We start from the raw sequence: 22,939 nt of genomic DNA on the forward strand, positions 1-22,939 counted from the left end.
TTTATTTTCTAAGAATCCTATTTGGTGTTACATCACTTTACAAAATCTAATGTAAGAAAACAACAGACTGTTACCTGGCCCCAAAAGGAGCTCATGATGTGGAAGCCTTCTCTCACGTTATTGAGAAGTTTTTTGAAAATCTTATCTTCATAGTTGAATCGTTCCCCCATAGTGATATGGAGGATGACATTACTAGATGCGTGGACGAAAGAAGAGGATGCATCAATAGGAGTCCCTGATAAAAAAATAAAATAAAAGTTAATTAGTTCTTCAACAAAAACACCTTTGATATTGCATTAGGACTAGACATCTGAAGCACTTTACAAGAAAAAACCTCTCATAAAAAAATAAAATAAAAGTTTGTTAGTTCTCCAAGAAAAGCATCTTTGATATAACATGAGGACTAGATGTCTCGAACACTATAAAGGATTAACGAAAAGTAAGAGTAATGTCATGTGATCATGGGATATGTAGCTGTTTGCATTTCAAATTATAGGGGGACTTTGGGATTTATTTAGAGTTTAGCAGACAGGGTGCACAACACAAAGATGGTGAAGTACCCTGTCTGGTAAACGAATGGTCTGCCTACTTTAATTAGAGTCATACACACCATTCTGTTTCTGGCACTGATGCTTCTACTGGTTGAAATCGCAGAAACCTTACACTGATCAACCAATAAAAGTAGGGTCATCAGAGTAAGACCCTCTTATCATCCACCCTATTCAGGGTGGATGGTCCTACATATTTTTTATTGCATAGAAAAAGTGAAAAATTACCTCTATGGATAAATCATTTTTCGTGTTACAAACTTCCACTTTGGGAGTTTGTGTTTTGTGAAATATAAATGTTTGCTGAGCAGGTGCATAAAATGTGGCAGTCACTCAGTGAACTTTCACTACCTTTAGATGAGCCATCTAAAATGTGGCAGTCACTCTGCGAACTTTCACTGCCCTTAGATGAGCCATCAGTGCAGCAGATCTTCTGAAGGCACAAATATCTCTTCAGGGAAATGTGGCAGGCTATATACCATGAGGCCAGCAAAGTAAATTCCTCACCCCTACATGATGACTGACATACACCCCTTCACTGATCCATGGTACTGATATTTGGTCACGGGTAACATGCATGTGTGCCATGATCTAGGCCTGTCTCAGAGACTGTGGGCTTTGTAGACCAGAAGGGGTGTCCAAACCTCTACAGTCATAGTAATAAATGGTTACTGCCTTTGCTAACAGTTAAGTAGCACGAGCGCATTGTGGCAACATATTCTGTACTTGTAATGAGGGTCAATAGCGTGAGCGGGCCTTTTTTACTAGGGGTGGGTGGAATATTTCATTCTGTCTGCAGAACTGGCATAGTTTGGTGACTCCACATTACTGTTGTAAAATGGAGTTCTGGCCAAATGCCGCCAGTCTCTGTGTGGTGAATTTTTTTCCCACGAGGATCCAGAAAAGCAAGTGTGAGTGAGATTTGGTGTCCCCCAAATGCCATTTTCTAATGTGAGTGTAATTGGAGGTCGTGAGCGTCAAAGGGCTGCTTCTTCAGTAGATTTGTTGCTGCTCAAGTAGATTTTCCACCTGAGCAGCAGCAAAATCAACTCAAATGGATGCACACTTTTGGGCACCACATGGTGCCATTTGAGCTGATCGTTCAGCACTGCTTAGGCTACTAGTGCTAAATTGCAGAGCAACATGCATGTTTTCCCCCGGTTGGCAGCATTCAATGGAATCGCACATAGTTTTTACGTAACTCTGTAGAATTCCATGAAGTTTAACTCTGCGAGTTCTCCATCCCTACTTTTTACCTATGCCACTGGATTTTAGGCCTACCTGCCCATTCATGTACAGTTACGCTTTTGTGATTTTAACTCACACTTGGCCTATATCAAGTCAGCATGTAGCACTGTACAGCACGTTTGTGTTGGCATGTGTGTGCTCTGATGTATGTGCACCTGTGATTGGTACAATATGTGGAGGCATGTGAGTTCCTTACTGGATAACCAAGGTCATGGAAAAGTATGAGGAAGAAGAGGATTTGGAGGTTGGATTGCCACATTCCTGTGAGCTGGGTAGGTGACACTGTGTAAAAATGGAGAGCCAGGTCCTCTTGTGCACTTCAAAGAGGCTATTTCATGCAGGTAAGATCAATGGTCAATGGAGACTGGGGCATCTCATGAAGAGGATGGGGCTAATAGGGGAAATACTGCAGACATGGATTTATCAAGACCAGCCGTTAGGCTTTTTTAAGCCTTTTGGAGGCATATATCAGTGACATTGACATTCAGGTGGGATCATCGAGGCACTCCCGTGGCCTGTGTTTGGGAGCTATCAAGATTGGAGTCACTTCTGTTGTGACAGACTGCTTTCTGAATAAATGACAGAGCAGAGGAGTGGGCACTTCAAAGGAAGCAACACCCACCACACACATTTCAAAGAGAAAGACCCTGAAGCACACCTGTGTCTGAAAATGAATTATAAGCAGGGGAGCTTGAGCCTCCCAAATAGTCAAACATTCACCCAGTCACCTGTGGATGTAAATCATCATGGAGACACTAAGCAAGACTTCAGGCTGCTGTGACCAGGATTGGGGACTGAGGTCTGCTAGTCTCCCTGTTGGGTGAGGGAACATCACCCAGGAGAATCAAGACCACTTTCCTTGCAGCATCAGCATCTGCATGCCTGAAAAGTACAGAGAACCCTGTGAGGAGCAGAAGAGTTTCTAGAGGGAGTGAAGTCCACCCGGGATCCTGTTGAGTGGTCTGTTAAGTGAAGTGTGAGGTTCTGGTTCTGTAAAGAACTGCCACACCAATCTGTTCGCCCAAGCACCTGCTGTCCAAGTTGAAGACCCTTGTATGCCAGAGGAGGCCACTACGAAGTAAAACCTTGACCCATAGATTGGGCCATTGCCTGTATGCTGCCAAGATGATGCTCTTGTATGCCAGGGAAGTCTGCTATGAAGTAAAGTGTTAACTCACCAATCATGCCATTCACCCCTTTGCCACCCAAGTTAGAAACCACGTATGCCAGAGGCGGCAGCCATGCAGAGCAAGGGCTATCACCATGGTGTATGGTTGCAAAGGTCGCCCAGGAGCAACATGCAATTGTGAAGAGCCCCAGGTTCTGACCCATGTGCTCAGAGTACCAACTCAAGCATTGGACACTAAGTAACTGCCTACGACCTGCTGCCAGGATGAGAGAAATGCCAGAAACAAGACTACAGTCCTTCACTGGCACTCACTCCAGTTTATCTCGGTGGAACACTGCAGATGCTCCTAGGGATTTCCATATTGCAATATGAGTGGGAGAGATTCAGATCAGATCAGAAAACTGCCACTCAAGTTTTCGCCTGCTGCTCCTATTATGAGTTTTCCGCAGGGCCAGTGGGTGGAAACAGTGGCAGAAACAGTGTTTCCGCCCATTGGCCCTGCGGGAACCTCATCACAACATTGAAGCCGGCTCGTAATCGAGCTGGCGACAATGTTGTGGTGTGTCAGGTACGCAGGAGCACCTGTTTCACTTTTCACTGGCCGTAATTCAGGCAGTAAAAGGCACGTAGAGAGCTGTCCATGCCAAGTGCATGGGCACTGCAGGGGACCCCATGGGGCCCCCGACACCCCGTCTCCACTGGCTTTTGCATGGCGGTGGGACTGCCATGCAAAGGCGGTGGAGAGGGGACCTATAATCCCCATGGCAGCACTGCTCACAGCGCTGCCCTGGCAGATTAAGACCGCCGGCACCGCCAGACTGTCGACTGGCGGTAACCTGGCAGTGCCAGCGGTCAGACTGTGGCGGTTCCACCAGGGTCGTAATGTGGAGGTCGGACCGCTGCTTTGACGGCGGTCCAACCTCCACAGAGTCTGGCAGTTACAGGACCGCCAGATTCGTAATTAGGGCCTTTGCCTTTTAAAAAGCCATTGTGGAAATTCTGTTCACTAGTGGGGCATATCCTGAATGTTGCCTCCCATAAATGGAGAATACCCACCACCAGTGGAGAGGGACTCAGGGACTTCCTAAACAGTACGAGAGTGGCAATCTTCCGAAGCCTATGTTTATTGTTTGTGTGTGTTGTATTTCACTTTGTGTTGTGAATAACTATTACTTTTATCATAAAAAAGTGAATATGTAGCTGGGGATTAATTTATTGGGGTTACTAAATGTCTTTTGATTATTTTGTGTATTATGGTGTATTTTTGGTCTTGAGCCCATATATACGCCTTGCACCTACTTCTATCCTGAGAAGCTTTGCTCTACTTAACCTGTGCTACCACTGAGAGTCAAGTGTAGTATTTGGTCCAGTTGCTCATGACCCATAGTAGGTCATTCCACGGGACACTTGAAGTAAAAGGCCTCAACCCCCATGGTTGCCTGCCCCTTGGCCCTCTGAAAGGGGCTCTGACACCACTTGGGGTCAGATGTAGAAAGCATTTTGCATGGTGCAAACTGCGAAAATCGCAGATTGCGCCATGCAAAGTGCCGAATGCGATGCACATTCACAATTTGCGAGTCGGTACTGACTCCCCTTCCCCTTTGTGAATGTTGCCAAAAAGAGTTTTTCAGAGCAGGCAGTGGTCCAATGGACCACTGCCTACTCTGAAAAACCGAAACCAAATGGTTTCGTTATTTTTTTTATTTTGCAACTTGTTTTCCTTTAAGGAAAACGGGCTGCAAAATAAAAAACAAAAACTGCTTTATTTAAAAAGCAGTCACAGACATGAAGGTCTGCTGTCTTCAGCAGGCCACCATCCCTGTGAGCGCAGGGACTCGCTATGGGGTCGCAAAATGCAACCCACCTCATTAATATTAATGAGGTGGGTCTTTGCGACCCCACAGCGACTCGCAGACGGTGTCTGTGATACCGTTCTGCATCCGAATTAGCGATTCGGAAATTGCAAGTCGCACCGACTCGCAATTTCCGTATCGCAAATTCGGATAATGCTACATCTGGCCCTTAATTCCTTAGAGGAACAAATTCCCCAATATCCATTAAAATACATATGGTTTAAGGTAGAATATTCAGTGACAGTTGCTTTGTTCATTTCTGCACATTTTAGTTGTAAAGTAACTCCACAATTTCTGATCTGGTGTCTGCCCATCAACCAGGGTGTATAACCACATTTGATTCCTTGCAGCCTCCACCAAGAGACTGGTGGTAATTCCATGAAAAACAATGCACAATGCCCTTATTTTTTGCTAGGGGCTCATTCTGAGTCCTGCAGTTTTTATCTGTGTTAAAACTGCGTGGAGGGATGGACATGTCACTCCACCATTTGTTTCCCTCAAGCCATTGTTCACCATTCTAAGCTTTTAAGATTTGAATTGTGAGCATCCGGGCCATATGGGGTTGTCCCTGCATAAAAATACATTTTCTCTATTTGCAACTTAATTTCCTCTTGCAAATCTATTCTGGTAAAATCCATAGGGATTTGAGAAGGAGAATATCATAGGTCTATGCTTGATTTGCACCCCACTCATAATCTGAAGTCAGCCATAAATACCCTTTGCACCCAATTTCATATTTACCATCAAAAGCTAAATGAGATCATTCAGTGATCAAGAAATACCTCATGGAGTGTTTGATCAAAATGCCAAATGCATCCTTTGATCAAAAAGAACACCTATGTCAAGATTTCCAGAATGTTTGTGAAGTTGTACATGCTTCCTATTCAAAAGAGCTCGTACTCTCTCATTGGCAGAAATGCATCCTTACACAGAAGCGAGAAAACTCTTCCTGTCAAGTGAAATAAGCACAGGTACTCACTTGACATCATCCACCCATCTAAACAAGCATTGACAAAGCTAATAGGCCTTGCTTACATTTTGAGTTCTGACTGTAACAAATAAAATGGATGTGTGCTGATTCAGTGTACTTTTTAAAACAGTCCCTCACACATTGCCATGAACATAGAAAGCAAGTCATAGGCCTTTTGACGGAGTTGTAAAGCACTAGTAACAACGTGTCTTGGAGACAGCTCCGCTATTCAATGAGACCTCACCACTATGGAGGGAGGGAACATAGGTCAATAAGGAGTCTGTAAGTTGTGGCAAACAAAAGGAAAGCCACATTTACAAAGAACTAATTTTAGTGTGCATTCATTTTTTTATAAGGTGATGCATTTAAAACACGGAGGCACCTTAGGGATGCATAAACTGGCTAGGAAGAAACATAATGAAGTCATCCTCATCGAACTGAAAAACTTATGGGCCATATTTATACTTTTCGACGCACAACTGCGCCAACGCAGTTGTGCGTCAAAAAATCTAACGCCGGCTAACGCCATTCTGAAGCGCCGGCGGCGCAGCCTGGTATGCGTAAAAAAAAATGACGTACACCAGGCAGCGCCGGCGTAGGGGAATATGGAACTTGGGCGCCAAAAAATGGGGCAAGTCAGGCTGAGGCAAAATTATCGCCTCAACCCGATTTGCGCCATTTTTTTCGACTCCCAACCCCCATTGAAATGACTCCTGTCTTAGCAAAGACAGGAGTCATGCCCCCTTGCCCAATGGTGATGCCCAGGGGACTTCTGTCCCCTGGGCATGGTCATTGGGCATAGTGGCATGTAGGGGGGCACAAATCAGGCCCCCCTATGCCACAAAATATGTTTCCTGGGATGGTTCCCTCCATCCTTAGGCGTCCTCCTGGGGTGGGCAAGGGTGACAGGGGGAGTCCCTGGGGGTATGGGAGGGCACCTCTGGGCTCCTTCCAAGCCCACAGGTCCCTTAACGCCTGCCCTGACCAGGCGCTAAAAAACGACGCAAAAGCGGCTAGACGTAATTTGTTTTGACCCGCCCACTCCCGGGCGTGATTTTTGCCTGGGAGTGTAAATACGGCGCACATGCCTCGGAGTCACTTTTTTAGACGGGAACGCTTTCCTTGCCTGTCATTAACACAAAGTAGGTGTCCACGCTAAAAAATGACGCAAACTCCATGGACTTTGGCGCTAGACGCGTCTAACGCCAAAGTATAAATATGGAGTTAGTTTTGCGTCGGAATTGCGTAAAAAAAAACGACGCAATTCCGGTGCAAACAGAGTATAAATATGCCCCTAAGTGTCTAGATTCCTGTCTATTTGTTGATAACACAGCTGCACTGAATGGAAATGGCAGTGAATTAGAAAAGTAAAGAAGATGATGGTGTTGCTTATTCATATTAACAATGTTTGCCCTCCTGATATGTCAACAAGTTTTTCACAGTCTGTCTTTGAGAAAATGCTTTAGTACGTATGGGCCCTTATACCAGTCCCTTCTCTCCTATAAATCATTGTATTATGGAAACGTATTCTAATTGGTTCCAATAAGGTGAACCAGAAAACGATCTCTCTGAATGTATTGAATTATGGATGGAACGCCCTGTAGCCATATCATAAAGTTTCTCTGGATCAATGTAGAGCTGAGTATCTGTTTTTAGGCACTTCAACTGTCTAAAGAAGATACATATAATTTGGAATTTCTATAAGTTTATGGATGACTTGGACACCACAAGTCGGAAACTATGAGCAGTGATTGCCTCTATATGTGACACTGCTGACATTGGTTCACCTGGCAATATTACTCACAGGCCTTCAACATTTTTTGGACTTGTTGACTTCATATTTTGCATGTGGATTTGTGTGGATTTAGTTTTTTTTTTAAAACAGCAGAACAGATGCAGTTGCTCCACAGAGTATATTTGGTCTTCACCAATGCAGGGAGTGTTGACTCTCTAGCGTTCTGTAAGTCCTTTTAAGGATTACACATGGGTGGCATTCATTGGGTCTTCATGTGTGATGGCAGATTGATTTGCATCTGCCATTCTTCTGATGTGGCCTATGCAAACAATCGTCCATTACCTTTGTGTTCAGATTCGTGTAGGCTTCCCTCTGTATTTTGCTACAGACAGCAAAGTTATTTGCCATGGATGAACTCGCACATAAATAACAATAGAGTGGGTTTTGGTTGAGTTCTCATCAGCTATTGTCTTGCTTCAGTTAGTGTCCTTCCACCATTGCTTTTTTGGCGTATCTTTCACATTTCAGACATGGGTAGTGTGCAGTTTTACATTTTGCAAGTGACTTTGCCTTGGCGACCGGCAAAAAAAAAGGAAACTGTATGATTCATGACTTTTCCTAATCTGACCACTATTGTATTAACCCATGCTTTTCAAGAGATTACACCTTGATATAACATAATCCTCTTCAAAACTACTGACGTAGTAGAATGTATATGTTGACACTGTATTAGCAGTACTGTTCTCACTAAGTTTTTGTTAACTAGCATCAAATCCCAACAAAAGTAGGATTCAAAGAAAAAGCAATGTTTGCTATTTAGCAGAAGATTGCCTTTTTCTATAACCTCATTAAGGTCATATTTTCTTAAAATTGAATTCCCAGTAATAGTATTCCACTGCAAAGGGTGAAACTCAACAAGCACTGGGCACATTGGACACTTCATACATTGGCACCAGTGTCCAGCATGATCACATTTCTTAACCTGTCACAAGATCCAATGATGTGATAATATGAATATTCCCGTATGTAAAATAGTTCAGAACATTTAGTAAGCACACACGCCACAAGCCCACAGTAATTTATGCCACATAAGTGACAGATGAGTGAAAATTCTGGTAATAAAACATAACAAAGACTGAAGGTATTAGCTGCAGCACCCTGGTGTAATATATGTCTATCTGCATTTGTATCTGGTATTTAATGAACTCTCTTATGACATCTCTAAGGTAAATAGGAAAGGGGAGTATGTTGAGAGAAGTCAAAACTGATTGTATTCCTGGAGGTACCGCACATAACTTAACCCAATTTAAGTTGGATCTACACTACATTCAAACAGTGAGAATCCGATATTGATTGCTTTTCTCAACAAGGAAAAAGCATTTGATCTGGTGAACTGGGAATTTTGGAGAACAAATCATCACCAGATTGAGGTTGCAGGTTTGTTGTCATTTTTAATAGGAATCAAATGCTTGACCGAGGTCGACTGACCTGTTGACCCGGAAAGAAGTGTGGTGAACCATAAAACTAATTTACATTAACACTACCCCATCACTTTAGTCACCATGACCAATGTGGCCACGGAAGGAATACTCCAATCAGGAATAAACTTCAAAGCTTTATTTTATAGCCACACAATTAGTGTCATATTGACAGTACGTAAAATCAAATTATTATAAAGATATATAAGCACCATAGGCTTTGCAATGCGACGAAACAAGTTCAAACGAATTAGCATTAACATAATTAGGCATTCAAGAAGAATCATGCATATCATTCATGAAATTATCTGAGATACAGAAATATATCTCAGGTCAGATTGTATCAACATTTGTCAAGTTCAATTAAGCAGATCATAACATTTTTCGACTGGACACAGGTTGTCCCTGCAGCTAACCAAATTAGGAAATGCGTGTATGGGGACAGGCACATGTGGCCAAAAATACAAAAGAAGACAAAAATAAGTTGAGAAAAGTATCACTCAGACTACAGGATACTAGCTGGAAAAATAAAAGAATGAATGCCACCATGATAGATTCTATTCTAGGAAAAGGGACATGTCAAGGGGCCATGACAATCAGCTGAGAGAGGTATATCTCTCGAAGGGTTAAAGCATTCAGGAAATCTACCTCTGCAAAGCATCAGGTCAGCAAGGTGGCGGCAAGCATCATGGTCTGCATGGGAGTGCTCAGGAAAATTCTGCAGACTGCTTCTAGACTCAGGTTGGGAGTGAGACTGACTAAAGTTCCAATGTCCATCGGTATTTCAAATCTCAAAAAATATTCCAATTGGTCCATTGGTATCAGTTTAGTTCACACTAAAGGGCCATCATCCAATAAAAATAAATTGACATCTTAACTTTGCAACTGTTGGTTTGGTTCCCAGGTTCTACCATGGGATCAACTCAGTTCTGTGTGAATCCAAACAGTTTGAAACATTTGTGTGCCATGTTTCTGCATTATATCCAATTCAAGTTTAAACACACTCAGGGCCTGATTACGATCTTGGTGGATGGGATACTCCGTCACAAACATGACGGATATCCCATCCGCAGTATTACAAGTTCTATAGGATATAATGGAACTTGTAATACAGTGTATGAGATATCCGTCACAATTGTGATGGAGTATCCCATTTGCCAAGATCGTAATGAAGCCCTCAGCTTCCATGACTGGACAATAGGCTTTTAAAAAGTAGGACCTTGCTTCTCATGGGAAAGAAATATGAAGTTAGACTTCTCATTATAGAAAGAAACAGCTCAGCACGATTAAATGACTGTGAAATGCAGCTCTTGAGGCCTAAGTTATGCTAACACAAGAAAATATAAAAATTAATTAATTCAATACTTGTTAATAAAACACACATAATATGCAAACGTATAAAGTCATCATTAATAATATGTCAACAATAGAAGTAAAACATTTCATTTGAAACTGTAAAAGCTTGATAGTGCATTACATTAAGTGTTAAAGAGAACTGCATTTTCTCACTTGCACATATTTTCAAAGTTATTACTCTTTCGCTAATCATTAGAAATGCTAATTTGATTTGATGTAAGCTATTAGTTTAGAGTCTAAATCATGCTTTAACATCAATTTGATTCCACTAACATTTTTATTTACTAAGGAAGGCGCAATTGTGACCACCACAAATGAAAACATAAGTAAGTTTAATATGGGTTTCAGTGGAGCTTTCTACAGTTAAACTGACAAACATAAATCATCACCTTCTGCTGTCCTCTGGGTCACTAAAAGCATTACTAAAATTTACGCTCCAACAGCGTTCTGTCCCAGATCAGTTGATCAATCACTAATAAGTACGTTGGGGCTTGGGCTAGATATGGAGTAAATAGCTGCTGGTGATATAAGATAGGTATTACTCTTCTTTAGCAGACTATACTATTAACTGGGCTAAGAACTGAGATCCTGCTGACAGAGTCCAGTCTAAGGAATGCAAAGCAAAATACATACACAATTTAAGGCATATGTTTCCTTGTGATGTAATCTAAATGGTTAGATACATTTTAATTAAATGACTACCCTGTATCCGAAGTGCCATGTTCTCTATTGAGAAGGTTTTTTATGGCTTTGAATTGTATATTATTGGGTCATGTGAGTCAAGAGCAGAAGATGGGCATGCTGAATAAAGTTAAATTGAGCTAGTCACTATGGGGGATGACTGCTAGCAGAATTCAATAAATAAGGCAATTATTTTGCTCTGGTACACATAAAATGATACATTGACGTATTACTGTAAACATATATGGATAACTGTTTCCATCACCTCATGACCTACCTACGATAAAAGTATTCCTATTTAAAATGGGCACTCCATGTTTTTAAAGAAATTTTGAATTAAAATATTGCAAAGTGAAAGTGAATGTGAATCGTTAACCTCATAGTTAAAAACTTTAGGCTATGTAGGTTTCAAGGACAGATCCTGTTATAATCTAATCTTTGTTACTGTTGGAGCGAGAATATCAGCAAACTAATCAAGAAATAACTACTCTGAGAAATATCATGCATATTCTAGAAGTCTAACAGAGCTACAGGCAGAATCAGAATTCCTAACACCCACATATTATTCCATTGTTCACGGTCTTCTTCATCTTTCACATTGTTCTGTGATTCATTTGGAGTCAGCCTCCATGTCGGTTAGTCTAGTGCAAAGGTCTGTTATCATCACCTTTGCTTTCATCATCCTTTCCTTCATCCTGTAGATTTTGCTGCAAATGCAAGTCTTCCTTTGCGATTTAGACATTTACTTTTTTCAGGGCCTCGTTAGGTGTCTGAATGGCATGGTTGAAAAAAACAGTGGCTGCTTCTGTGTTTGCTATGCTTTTATAATCTCTGTGCCGGAGTGTAACGGGGACATGACATGCTTTATCTGAAATGTTCATGCTTTTCAATATTAGCTTGTTGAAGGTGTGCATTTCTTGATTTGTCTTTCCACATTATAGTTTGCTTCCAATTCTCAGCTGGATTCTAGTCCTCCACTTTAACCTAAATAGCTGGGTGGCTGAAACTCAGCCTATAGCATTTTATTTCATCTGTCTCATAAGAAACCAAACCTCAGTTTTAGACAAGACAAGAGGGAGTGGGATCCCACAAACCTCTTCACTTGGTTCTGCATTTTCGGGATGAAAGTTCAGCTCTTGGTACCCCTCAGGCAACTGTATCTGCAGCAGGTACTGATTGCAGGTCTGTTAAAGACGCCTGCCTATGTTTCCTGGGCTGGGTACAATGGCTGGATCTGCAACCCTATTTCAGTGTTCTCCTCTCCCCATTTCCCAAGCTGCCCAGTCTTGTCTAGGCGGCACTTCTCCACAGATCCAGCGGTGACCTCCAATTAGGCTGGTGCCACTATCTCCCACTAGGCCGCCTATCTCTGATGTATTATTGTCTTTCCTCCCACCCTCTGGGATTGCATGGCTCTAGCAGGCCACATCTCTTCTGCGCAGCCACTTATCGTTCCACAGGCCATTATCACTCTCTCCAGCCTGGCTGCCTCTTAGACTCAAAGGGTTTGCTGAGTCAGTAACCTCTGCACCTTCTCAAAAGCCAAAGCAGGATCTCAATCGATGGTTTCCTTTTGCTCTCTCTTCTTTTATGTCAGGGCTCCTTGGGTCCATACTCCAAGACCATTGCTCAGCTGTCACCTTCTTCAGCTTCCTTTTCACTTCTCAGTCACTGAGGCCAGCCGGCATAGGAACCATTCCAGTACTAACTGTTCTTGATAATTTTATATATTTAATTGTTTCATTCAAAATTAAGTTAATAATGCTGTAGAATTTATTTTATTTTGCTCTACACTTAAAATAAATATATAAAATTAGTTCACATCAATATTTAACAGATACATAGTTTACAAATTTGTTATCAAGTTTAATTAACTTTTGACCTTTCCCTATACTTTACGATAGGAAGGCTCCAACCCAAATTTGCAGTATCCCTAAGGTAAAGCATACGAAAAATTAACAAACTTTTATTTAACTCCAAATAACAGTAACATATTTATGTTAAATATTAATGTAAGTTAATTTTATACATATATTTGAAATGCTGAACAAAACAAATGCTAGAGCAGTATTACTTTCAATTTTAATTATATATTTAATTGATTTAAATATATCAAATTACATTAATATTATTTTCTGAAGTTTAGATTAAAAAAGAAATAGCCACCTGAAGTAAAAAATGCTTTTATTATGCTTTAATAATCAAAGTGATGTACAAAACAATAACTTAAAAGTAATTAAAATATATTTGAATAAAAATGAATTTTACGTTATTGTATACATTCAAAAGGTTTGTCAAAATATCCTATGTTGTAGATTTTTTAACATTAAATTATATTTATTTCTTTTTTTAACTATTGAAAATAATTTAAATTAAGAACATTATTTCCTATAGGGTATTGTTTAAGTTCCTACCTCTGTTATTTTCAATGGGAAAGTGGTGCAGTAATAGTGGTTTCCCAGTGTAGTGCTGTACTTAATTTAGCTTTGAGCTTGACTAACTTATTAAAGTTTTGAGACACTTTTTGGCTGTAGTAACTTTAAAGGTGCAGTTTGTGAATAGCAATGTTCTTATTTTCATGTGGCTGGGTGCATGTGCCTCATTAAACCTCTCTCTAACCCTCCTAACCCCTCCATAGTCCGCCCTAAACCCTTCCTATTTGTAGTAACTTTTCTTCCTTTTCCAACTACACCCCTGGTCCTTCCCACATTTAATACTAAGGAGTAAACCGACGTGGGTGAGTATCTTCCCCAGGGGTGTGGAAATTAATAAAATATCTACTTGTCCATAGGACAGGCTGCTTCATAAATCTACTTGTCCTGTAAAAAAACCTACTTGTCCTTTTGGTGCCATGTCTAGATTGGAAAAAAGTGGTTAGAGGGAAAGTTAACTTGAAAACGCTGAACAGATTTTCACATGAGCAAATCTACACAAGCATATTTACTCATGCTATAATACAGTTCGCAAATATTTTCTAAGTGTATGATTTTCTGGTCTACTTCTGTTAATTCTTGTGAATTCGTGAAATACAAAAATCTGCTCTAATGACATAAACCATGAGTGCACTTTTGTGACTTTCTTTAATAATTGGGCCCCTAGCTAGGTCTGGAATTAACCAAGACCTTGAGTTTTATTAAAATTATTTCTGTCTCTCACTGTGAGTGATAGCAACCTGCTCTTTCACAAGGAATATATTGACATACAAAGTAGTTTTGTTCTGTGCCAGGATCTACTGTGGCAATGTGTGCTTTTGCTTTATGCCAATGTTTATTACAATGGTGAGGGCCCGGCAGCTCCAACAACAATAAAGTTTTACACAAGCCATGTCAGAACAAGACATGCATTGAGAAAGTCATAAGCATGTGCGGAAGCCGAGAGTCAAATTATGCGGCAGGGCTGAGTAAATTACGTGGCAAGAAAAGTAAATTATGCTGCATAAGGCGGCACATTTTGTAATAGTATGACTTCTTTTTTCCATCATTTTTAAACTTGGTAACGCTCTCTAGGCATCGGTTGCACCTCATTAGTACTAGTTAGGCACTCAAATATAGCAATAAGCAATAGAAAAGTGACTAATTCAGCTTTGCAAAGGGCCTTCCACTGAGTGGCAACACGTGTCTTTGCATTTTTAGTAACTTTTAAACTAAACCGTTTAATCTAGAAAAAATTTTTTTGTTAAAATCTGCAAATTATGTGGCAGATGATGGATTATGTGGCAAAGGCGGCGGATCTATATTTATTTGAAAATCGCAGCACAATTGCATACTTGTAGTGGCCCTGGCCATTAGACTGACCTCCAATGTTGCACCTAGTGACTTGGCCAGTGCATGCTTATTTTCATGTTTCCCATAATCTTGTTCAAACTGGTCACACTGGTTTTCCATTATGAATATTTTTTAGAATTGCTGCCATGCATCCACACATTTTACTAACTGATGCTTCAAAGAAGTGGTACAGAAAATTTCACAGTAATTTTGCAAACTTTTTTTGCCTAGTTGCATTTCTCTGTGAACATTTTATTTTGAAAGCAAAGAATCATCAGTCTTGATTTGAGGCTTCTGCAAATATTTGCATGTATTCAGAAAGCATTCTGGGAGCATTATATGTAGCCTCATATTGTTAAACTTTTCAAACGTGTGTGTACACATTTTGGGCCCTACTATGAGTTCGGCGGACTGTCTTGGCCGTCCGCCAAACTTCCTAGGGCAGGTGGCCGCCATAGTGGCAGCCTCCCCGCGGTACCCATTATGAGTTTACCGCTCGGTCGGTGGGTGGAAACCAGAGTTTCTGCCCACTGGCCTAGTGGGAAACACCCTACAGAATTGTCAGTGGCTCATAATTGAGCCGACTGCAATGCTGTAGTATGCAGGGTGCACCAGCACCCCCGCAATGTTCACTGTCTGCAAAGCAAAGCAGACAGTGAACATTGCGAGGGTACTTGCCAGGGGGGCCCTTGCACTGCCCATACCATGTACATGGACAGTGCAGGGGCCCACTTGGGCCCCCGAGCACATGTGCTCCAGTAGCTTTTTTTCTGACGGTGTTACTGACATGTAATCGCTGGTGGAGAACGAAGTCGTAATCCCCAGGGCAGCACTGCTTGCAGATGACTAATCTTGGCGGTGCTGGCAGTCATAATGTGGCATTGGGACTGCTGCATTTGGCGGCCGTCCTTATGCCACCACAAATCTGGCATTCAAGAAACTGCCAGACTCGTAATAAGGCCCTCTTTTACTGGAATCACGGTCAGTAGTTCAGTCTGAGCTTACAACATTTAGTTAGAAGAAAGGCTGTGCATTAATGAACCATAAATACAAGTACGAACAGTATTGCCATGTGGACACAAATATTACCTCAACTGCAGACAATTCCCTTCCCTATAATGTAAACTGCCAGCCAAAGGGTCTGTGCTGCAGGTGGTTGGGCCTACCTCTTCAAAGGACAAAACATACATGAAAGCTTGTTGTCCTTGACACCAAACAATATGTCCTGGGTGTCAGGCTATACCTCAGCCGCAGATTATTCCCTTCCCTGTAATGTAAACTGGCAGCCAAAGGTTCTGTGCTGCAGGTGGTTGGGCCTACCTCTCCCAAGGAAAAAATAAACATGGAACATGACACCAAACAATATGTTCTGGGCATCCAGCTATAGGAATTCCACACCCCCTGCTTCCCTTAGAAAAGGTAAGGGAAGTGGAGATTTACATTTGTAAGTTTGTGAATAGTATTTTAGTAGTGCTTTTAAGTATACTACAAAATGCATTTTCTAAATGGGCCCCTCTGGGTCTCTAAGTCAGTCTGCATGTGAGTGTTGGAGTTTCTCTGGGGTATACTTTCCATAGATATGCTTGTTTAGCAAAAGTATTAATCATCACTATGCGTGAACCAGCAGTTTTTTCGAGTACCCGCTCATTGGCACAAGCCACCAGTATGACATCTGTTAGTGGATTAACAAGTGTCACAATTGATCAGAGCTACTTTGTTACATTCTGTAGTTTAGGGTGTATGAGACATATCCCTGTCACGTCCTTCTGTGGTGGTGTGAAGCTTCCACGCAACATTCAGCGTGATGATTCATATGTGCAGATTTGGTCATGTGGTGGTGTACACTTTTTGCAGAGCATCATTTGTAGCCTTACTGAGGTTTTTAATTTTTCCAGATGGCATTGCGCTTGCGTGAGGAATGGTTGTGGCTGTTGTGATGACAGCAGGGTAACAACGCTGGTTTATAATTCCTGTTATTTGTCAATAAACAAGAAATTGAACAAGCCTGGCTCAATGACATGAACCCTGACTGATTTGAACCCCAGTCTTCACAGAATGCCAAGCCACTTCGATTTCTCCTAGGCACCAACCTCATCCTCATGGAGCACATTGCCAAAAAAACAAAGAGAACCTTTTATCAGCTCTCTCTTCTAAAGAAAGTGAATACATTTCTTCCAGAAAGCAACATCAGAACTGCTGTTCAAGCATTTGAACTCTTGCATCTGGGTGAAGTATAGCCCTGCTTCATGACCTCTCAGACTGCACAATGGCACCTCTTTAGTACATCCTTTACACTTCAACAGATCTCATCCAGGGTCTGAAGAAATATGACCACTTCTACCCCATCCTGATGAAACTCCATTGGGTCACCTTGCAGGCCCACACCATCTTCAAAACCAACTGCCCACATCACTCAAGACTGCCCACACCCTTCTCCAATTAAGGAAACAGATGAAGCCTCATCTCTTTAAAGAATACCACATCACAATACATTAACTGTCCATAACAGTGCTACAACCTGTATCACACATTGACCTTATGACTTTCTTTGACCCTGCACATTGCTAGGCTGCCTTTTAGCTAAGTTTGCACTATAGAAATACCATTGACATACATTCATACATAGAGTTCCTATTTTACATGCATGAAAGGTAACTGAACTTTATCTATTAGTTGCCTGAAGTGAATGTGGAAAAATGCCTACACAGGATTGTAGCGACAACTACAACACAAAAGAGGTACTGAATTGTTGTACTGTTATACACAATTATATGAACAGTGAATTTCTTCAAAGTGTATGAACTGAAGCAGTTCAGGTTCTTCATTGAAGAGGAGTGTTGGGAACCAGAACTCTCCATGGTCATCAATTTACCAAAAAATCAGGGGTAGTGCAAATGACATAACATGACATTCAGGGGGTCATTCTGACCCCGGCCGGCGGCGGAAGCCGCCGGCCTGGCTGGGACCGCCAGAATACCGCTGCGCGGTCAAAAGACCGCCGCGGGTATTCTGGGTTTCCCGCTGGGCTGGCGGACGACCGCCAGAAGGCCGCCCGCCAGCCCAGCGGGAAACACCCTTCCATGAGGATGCCGGCTCCGAATGGAGCCGGCAGAGTGGAAGGGGTGCGACGAGTGCAGTTGCACCCGTCGCGATTTTCAGTGTCTGCATGGCAGACACTGAAAATCTTGGTGGGGCCCTGTTACGGGGGCCCCTGCAGTGCCCATGCCATTGGCATGGGCACTGCAGGGGCCCCCAGGGGCCCCACGACACCCCATACCGCCATCCTGTGCCTGGCGGCCAAAACCACCAGGAACAGGATGGCGGTATGGGGGTCGGAATCCCCATGGCGGCGCAGTAAGCTGCGCCGCCATGGAGGATTCCCCAGGGCAGCGGAAAACCGGCGGTACACCGCCAGTTTTCCGTTTCTGACCGCGGCTGTACCGCCGCGGTCAGAATGCCCAAGGGAGCACTGCCAGCCTGTTGGCGGTGCTCCCGCGGTCATTGGCCCTGGCGGATTTTACCGCCAGGGTCAGAATGACCCCCTCAGTCTTTACTTTCACTCACGCACACATGTTTAAACATACACACACATTCACTCACACACACCCGCTCTCTCACATAAACACGCACACAGCATACATTTAAAAGTGTTTTTACTTACCTCAGCTACCAATGAGGTTCATATTCATGGTAAATGTACTCCATTTTTTTATTACAGTAATAGTAAATAACATATTATTCACTATTACTGAAACAAAATTTAAAAAAACAGATTGAAAGCTAGGAAGTGGAGCCCCAAGTAACGTGGAGCTGCCCTTGTGTTCCTGGCAAATGTTTTTAGGCCAGCGTTCGCAGAGGCAATGCCACTGATCTCAAGGATGAAGCTGGGGGTCGCAGCTGCTACCGCAAATGACGTCCATGGAGCTCTCGACTATCATTTTGCATACTGGTGTTGAGGTACAATTAGCTCATCTCTGGTTCATTTTTACTTTGAAATCTGACTAAAAAGTTAGAACTGAGGCTTTACTATCCTATTTGTGTGTAAGAGGCAGCAACCTATCAACAGCCACGCATCTCAACATCACCTGGTTACAATAGAGGAACCTGTTACGTGATGAAAATATGTAAAAAAAGGTATTCATGCCTTACCTCCCACAGTAAGCTTTCCAAATGTGAGTATAAATAAGGTATAGGTGCCACAACAATTATCCAAGGCACTTTATTGGTGTTGTAGTTGTTGGAGTGTGTCTTTTAGAATGAATCATTACTTATGAAAATCTTGCAATATAATATGTAGTGAAATTGCATAGAAATGTTTTAATGTAGAAATAATGAACACGTTGAAATGTGCCCACGGGGAGTGGCCATCAATGTATATGATGATTTATGAAACTGACTAATGATGAAGTAACAGTGTACTAATGTATGACTTCGTATTAGCATTAACAATTATGTATTAAGGTTTTGCTAAATTAATCACTAGGCCGTAGTTAGCAAGGGTCTGGGCCTAGCTGCCTGGTCTCATATTAAACTGTGTTTTTCTAACGTGCAATGTGCTGCTTTCCTGAAGGACACAAAGCTGTACTTTTCCAGAAGCTGGAGATATGTGTGTAGCTGTAGTAAATTCTTTCTCATGTGACCCGACTTGCTCAAGGAGACATTCTTGCCGAATGCAACAGTGTGATTCGCAACAGGTGCAAGGTCGCCTGGACTAGGAGAAGACAATGGAACTATTGACTGGAGCAACAAGTGTAACTTTTCTTACCTGACATTCCACCCGATGAAGACGTCAATCACAGGAGCCAATATACTACATGAGAACGGTGTTAGGTGAAAATTCTAGTAAGGTGTGTGAAGAATTATTGGACAGAGATAACGATGCACCAAATATTGTCCAATGGGGAATTAGAGACTTGTTCGACAGATTTGATATAACAGCGTGACCCGAGGAGAAATCAGCCATTACTTTGCCATTCTTCTTAGCCATTACCTTGCCATTCTTCACCATCCCTTGGAACTCTGAGAGACTTTATCTTTAGCTTTTTGATACTTTAAACCATCCTCATCCTATTCCCTGCCTAATGCTTACTTCCCCTCCTTATGAGGGAAGAACCTTGTTCTTTATCTATGCCGTACTGAAACTTGACTGTTCTATCCTGGCCGATGGCGAATCGACTGATGTCCTGAGGACGAAGACTGACACTGTATGCTGACCCATTTGGATGGGTAACTATCTGATGATATGTTATAATTGTCTTTTTGCCTTTTCTTTCTAGGTACAAACTGCTTTTGGTAGAGACCATAGTTAGATGTTTTCCAAATTTGTGTTGCTAAATTGTTTTGCATGAAGCCCGACATGCTGATGCTAATTCGAGGTTAGTTAAGAAGTTCACTAATATCAAATGCAAATAGACAAATGACTGAATTCTTGCTTTGTTGAATAACGTGCTAATGATACTCTGCTAAAGTTGATTCATGTTAACGTCTTGCTTTGTTTTAATGTTCATGATCTATGCTCTGATAAAGCTTTACTCGAGTTGTCATATTATAGTAGTTTTGATGTGCTTACTGACATTGAGACTAATAAATATGATATTAGATTGTAACTAATAGGGAATAAATATCCTAACTCTTACTAGATTTGTGTGGTTATTCATGACCGCAAGGTCAAGGGGTGTTTCGAGTCCTATTACATGATATTGATTAGCTCCATTGATTAGTTATTGTGAATATTGATGAGGTTATTGTCTTACTGGTTGAAATGCTAAACGGATATCTCGTCTTGGGAAGTCTCCAAACGCGGTCAAAAGGTTCATTGGCCTAAAACGTGTCTCCTTGTAAGCTAAATTATCATATTGCTGATTAACAGTAAATCACCAGTATGCATCAAAGGGGTCATATGAGTACTTCCATGTTTTGTCGGAAATTAAACCACCTTTTTTAATGTAGTGGAAATCCTGCAACACACAGCAAAAATTAGAAAGGAACAAAGACACAGTTTGCTTAAGTAGTTTTTCATCAGTGTTTCGGATTGACCCAGTTAACAGGGGAACGATTTATATTACCTTGTAGTAGATAGTCTGCAACGTTCCATTTTTTAAAACTTTTTCCACAGTGCTGGTCGATTCCTTCAAGCAAGAGCACAATAGAAGTCTACAAAAGCTGTGCAGGAAATCTTATATTTGTCACATAAGTATTTCTTACCCTGTACAAACAGGACCGTATCATGATTGTGTATTCTGAGATGTGCTGGCAAAGAAGGAATTTGTGGGGCATATTTACAAGAAAGTGATGCATTTCTTGCGTCACCCTTGCCCCACCTAACAACACCATGGTTGCGCTGTATTTACAATACAGTACACCATGGCGGTCATTAGCACAACAGTATCACAATTTTTTGCACTGTTGTGGCTCTTTGCTGCAGTAGCGTCAAACTTTTTGACCCTAGTGCAGCAAAGTAATGGGTGCGTCATTTTAACGCCTGCCTTGAGCAGGCATTAAAAATGACAGAACAAAATTGCGCATTGAAATCTTGTAAATTTCACTGCACCATTATTTCAGGCCTCCCTGCAAGGGAACGCCCCCCCTTGCATATATGATGCCTGAAGCAGGTATAATGTGGTGCAAGGTTTGCAAAGTGGTGCGGGGAAAGGCCTCCTTAGCGCTGCCTTAGCATAAAACAATGATGCTATGGCAGTGCTAAGGCGGTGCAAGGGGTTTGTAAATGTGCTCCTACGTGTTTCATTTTGTCCTCTTTAGTGCATATATTAACTCAACATATCTCTGAGTTAGTGGTGATTTGCTGAACTCAGAAACAAAATGAAGCAATTGCTGGCCCATGTTAATGAACCGTGTAGGCAAAAAACATACACTAACTGGACGATTGTTCCAGTCAATCCATGCACTGAATACGGCAAAAAGAGGTGCATAGAACCCTCTGCTCTGGCGCAGAAAATGTAATGACAGTATGATGCCTTGAGATATCCCCTGTGGAACAGGAGGAGCGAAACAATTCCTGCTGAAACTGCAATTATTTTTTGTCTTCAGTCCAATTTTCGAGATGTCCTAAGAAAACTTCGGAAAAGATTTTCAATAGGACTATAGAATGATAACTGAGGATAATAGCCCTTTCTCCCATCTCATATATAGGTAAATGTGATTCCCTTTCCAGGAGTGAGGAATTTGATGCAAACTTTTGTAGACATTTAAAAACATTTGAAAACTGTAGACTAAAATTGTGCGAAGCCTACTTCAAAGTTACTACCATATCCTCACAGGGCCTAGTGAATTAGAGCTATTCACATAGTTCATAATATCAATGATTAAACTGACTATGATAGGTTTATAAGTAAAGATTTGATTCAAATGTTTATCCACATGTGATAGGGAACAGTTAACACCAGGAACTGGTGACCGCCGCACCTATAAATGTAGTATACCTTATCAAATCAATACTCTTAGGAGTTATTACTTATTGTTGGCTTTTCTAGCTTATTTTTTAAAAATGTATTAAATGTTATTGCTCCATTGGAACACAGTATCCAAAGCAACTATATTGAATTTAATTAGCAGGAAGAACAGGATAGAGGGAGGTAACAGGTGTAACTTCAATATTAACAAAGAATGATCCCTCAACTCATTCGATTTGACAGCCATTGAACTCACATAACTGCAGCCGGATAGGAAATAAACACTTAATCAATTAAGATGATAATCCCATTTTACACCATCAAACCAATCGTTAATCAAGACCAGATTTAACAACAGGGTAACGCTTCTAGAATGACACCTCTTGACCATTTTTTTTGTTAGAGAGATAAGGAATGTTAAAACCCCCACAAGAATCCCAATCAGAGAAATTGTGACTCATACATTAAAGTCTCCTACCAAAGTACAAATAGCACTTCGATACATATCGTTTGATTCCTACAGTTCAGTCATTACTTGGTTGGGGTGAGTAGAACATTAGCGAACGGGGATATATATATAGTACAAACCAAAATATAATTAAATAAATAAGGCATTAACAATTTTAATACTGTCAAATGTTTAAAAATGTATATCAAACAGCGGTATACTATCCAAAATGCTGCATTTTGATTGACTGCTAGCCGGTCAATATCTACTCAGAGAATTCATAGCTGCTATATGAGACAAGGCTTATTAGAATATCAATC

General features: G+C 41.4%; 1 protein-coding gene across 2 annotated transcripts in view; it reads right to left on the reverse strand.

Annotated features, from left to right (window-relative positions):
* Window positions 1-22,939, reverse strand: part of LOC138259667 (cytochrome P450 2A13-like) — a 918,770-nt gene that overhangs the window by 638,139 nt on the left and 257,692 nt on the right. For both annotated transcript variants that reach the window (XM_069207539.1, XM_069207540.1), the window contains exon 4: window positions 75-235. In XM_069207539.1, the coding sequence (XP_069063640.1) occupies window positions 75-235 (161 nt within the window). The remainder of the gene's footprint in view (window positions 1-74; window positions 236-22,939) is intronic.

Source organism: Pleurodeles waltl, chromosome 9 (genome assembly GCF_031143425.1).
Source record: "Pleurodeles waltl isolate 20211129_DDA chromosome 9, aPleWal1.hap1.20221129, whole genome shotgun sequence".
Classification (NCBI taxonomy): Eukaryota; Metazoa; Chordata; class Amphibia; order Caudata; family Salamandridae; genus Pleurodeles; species Pleurodeles waltl.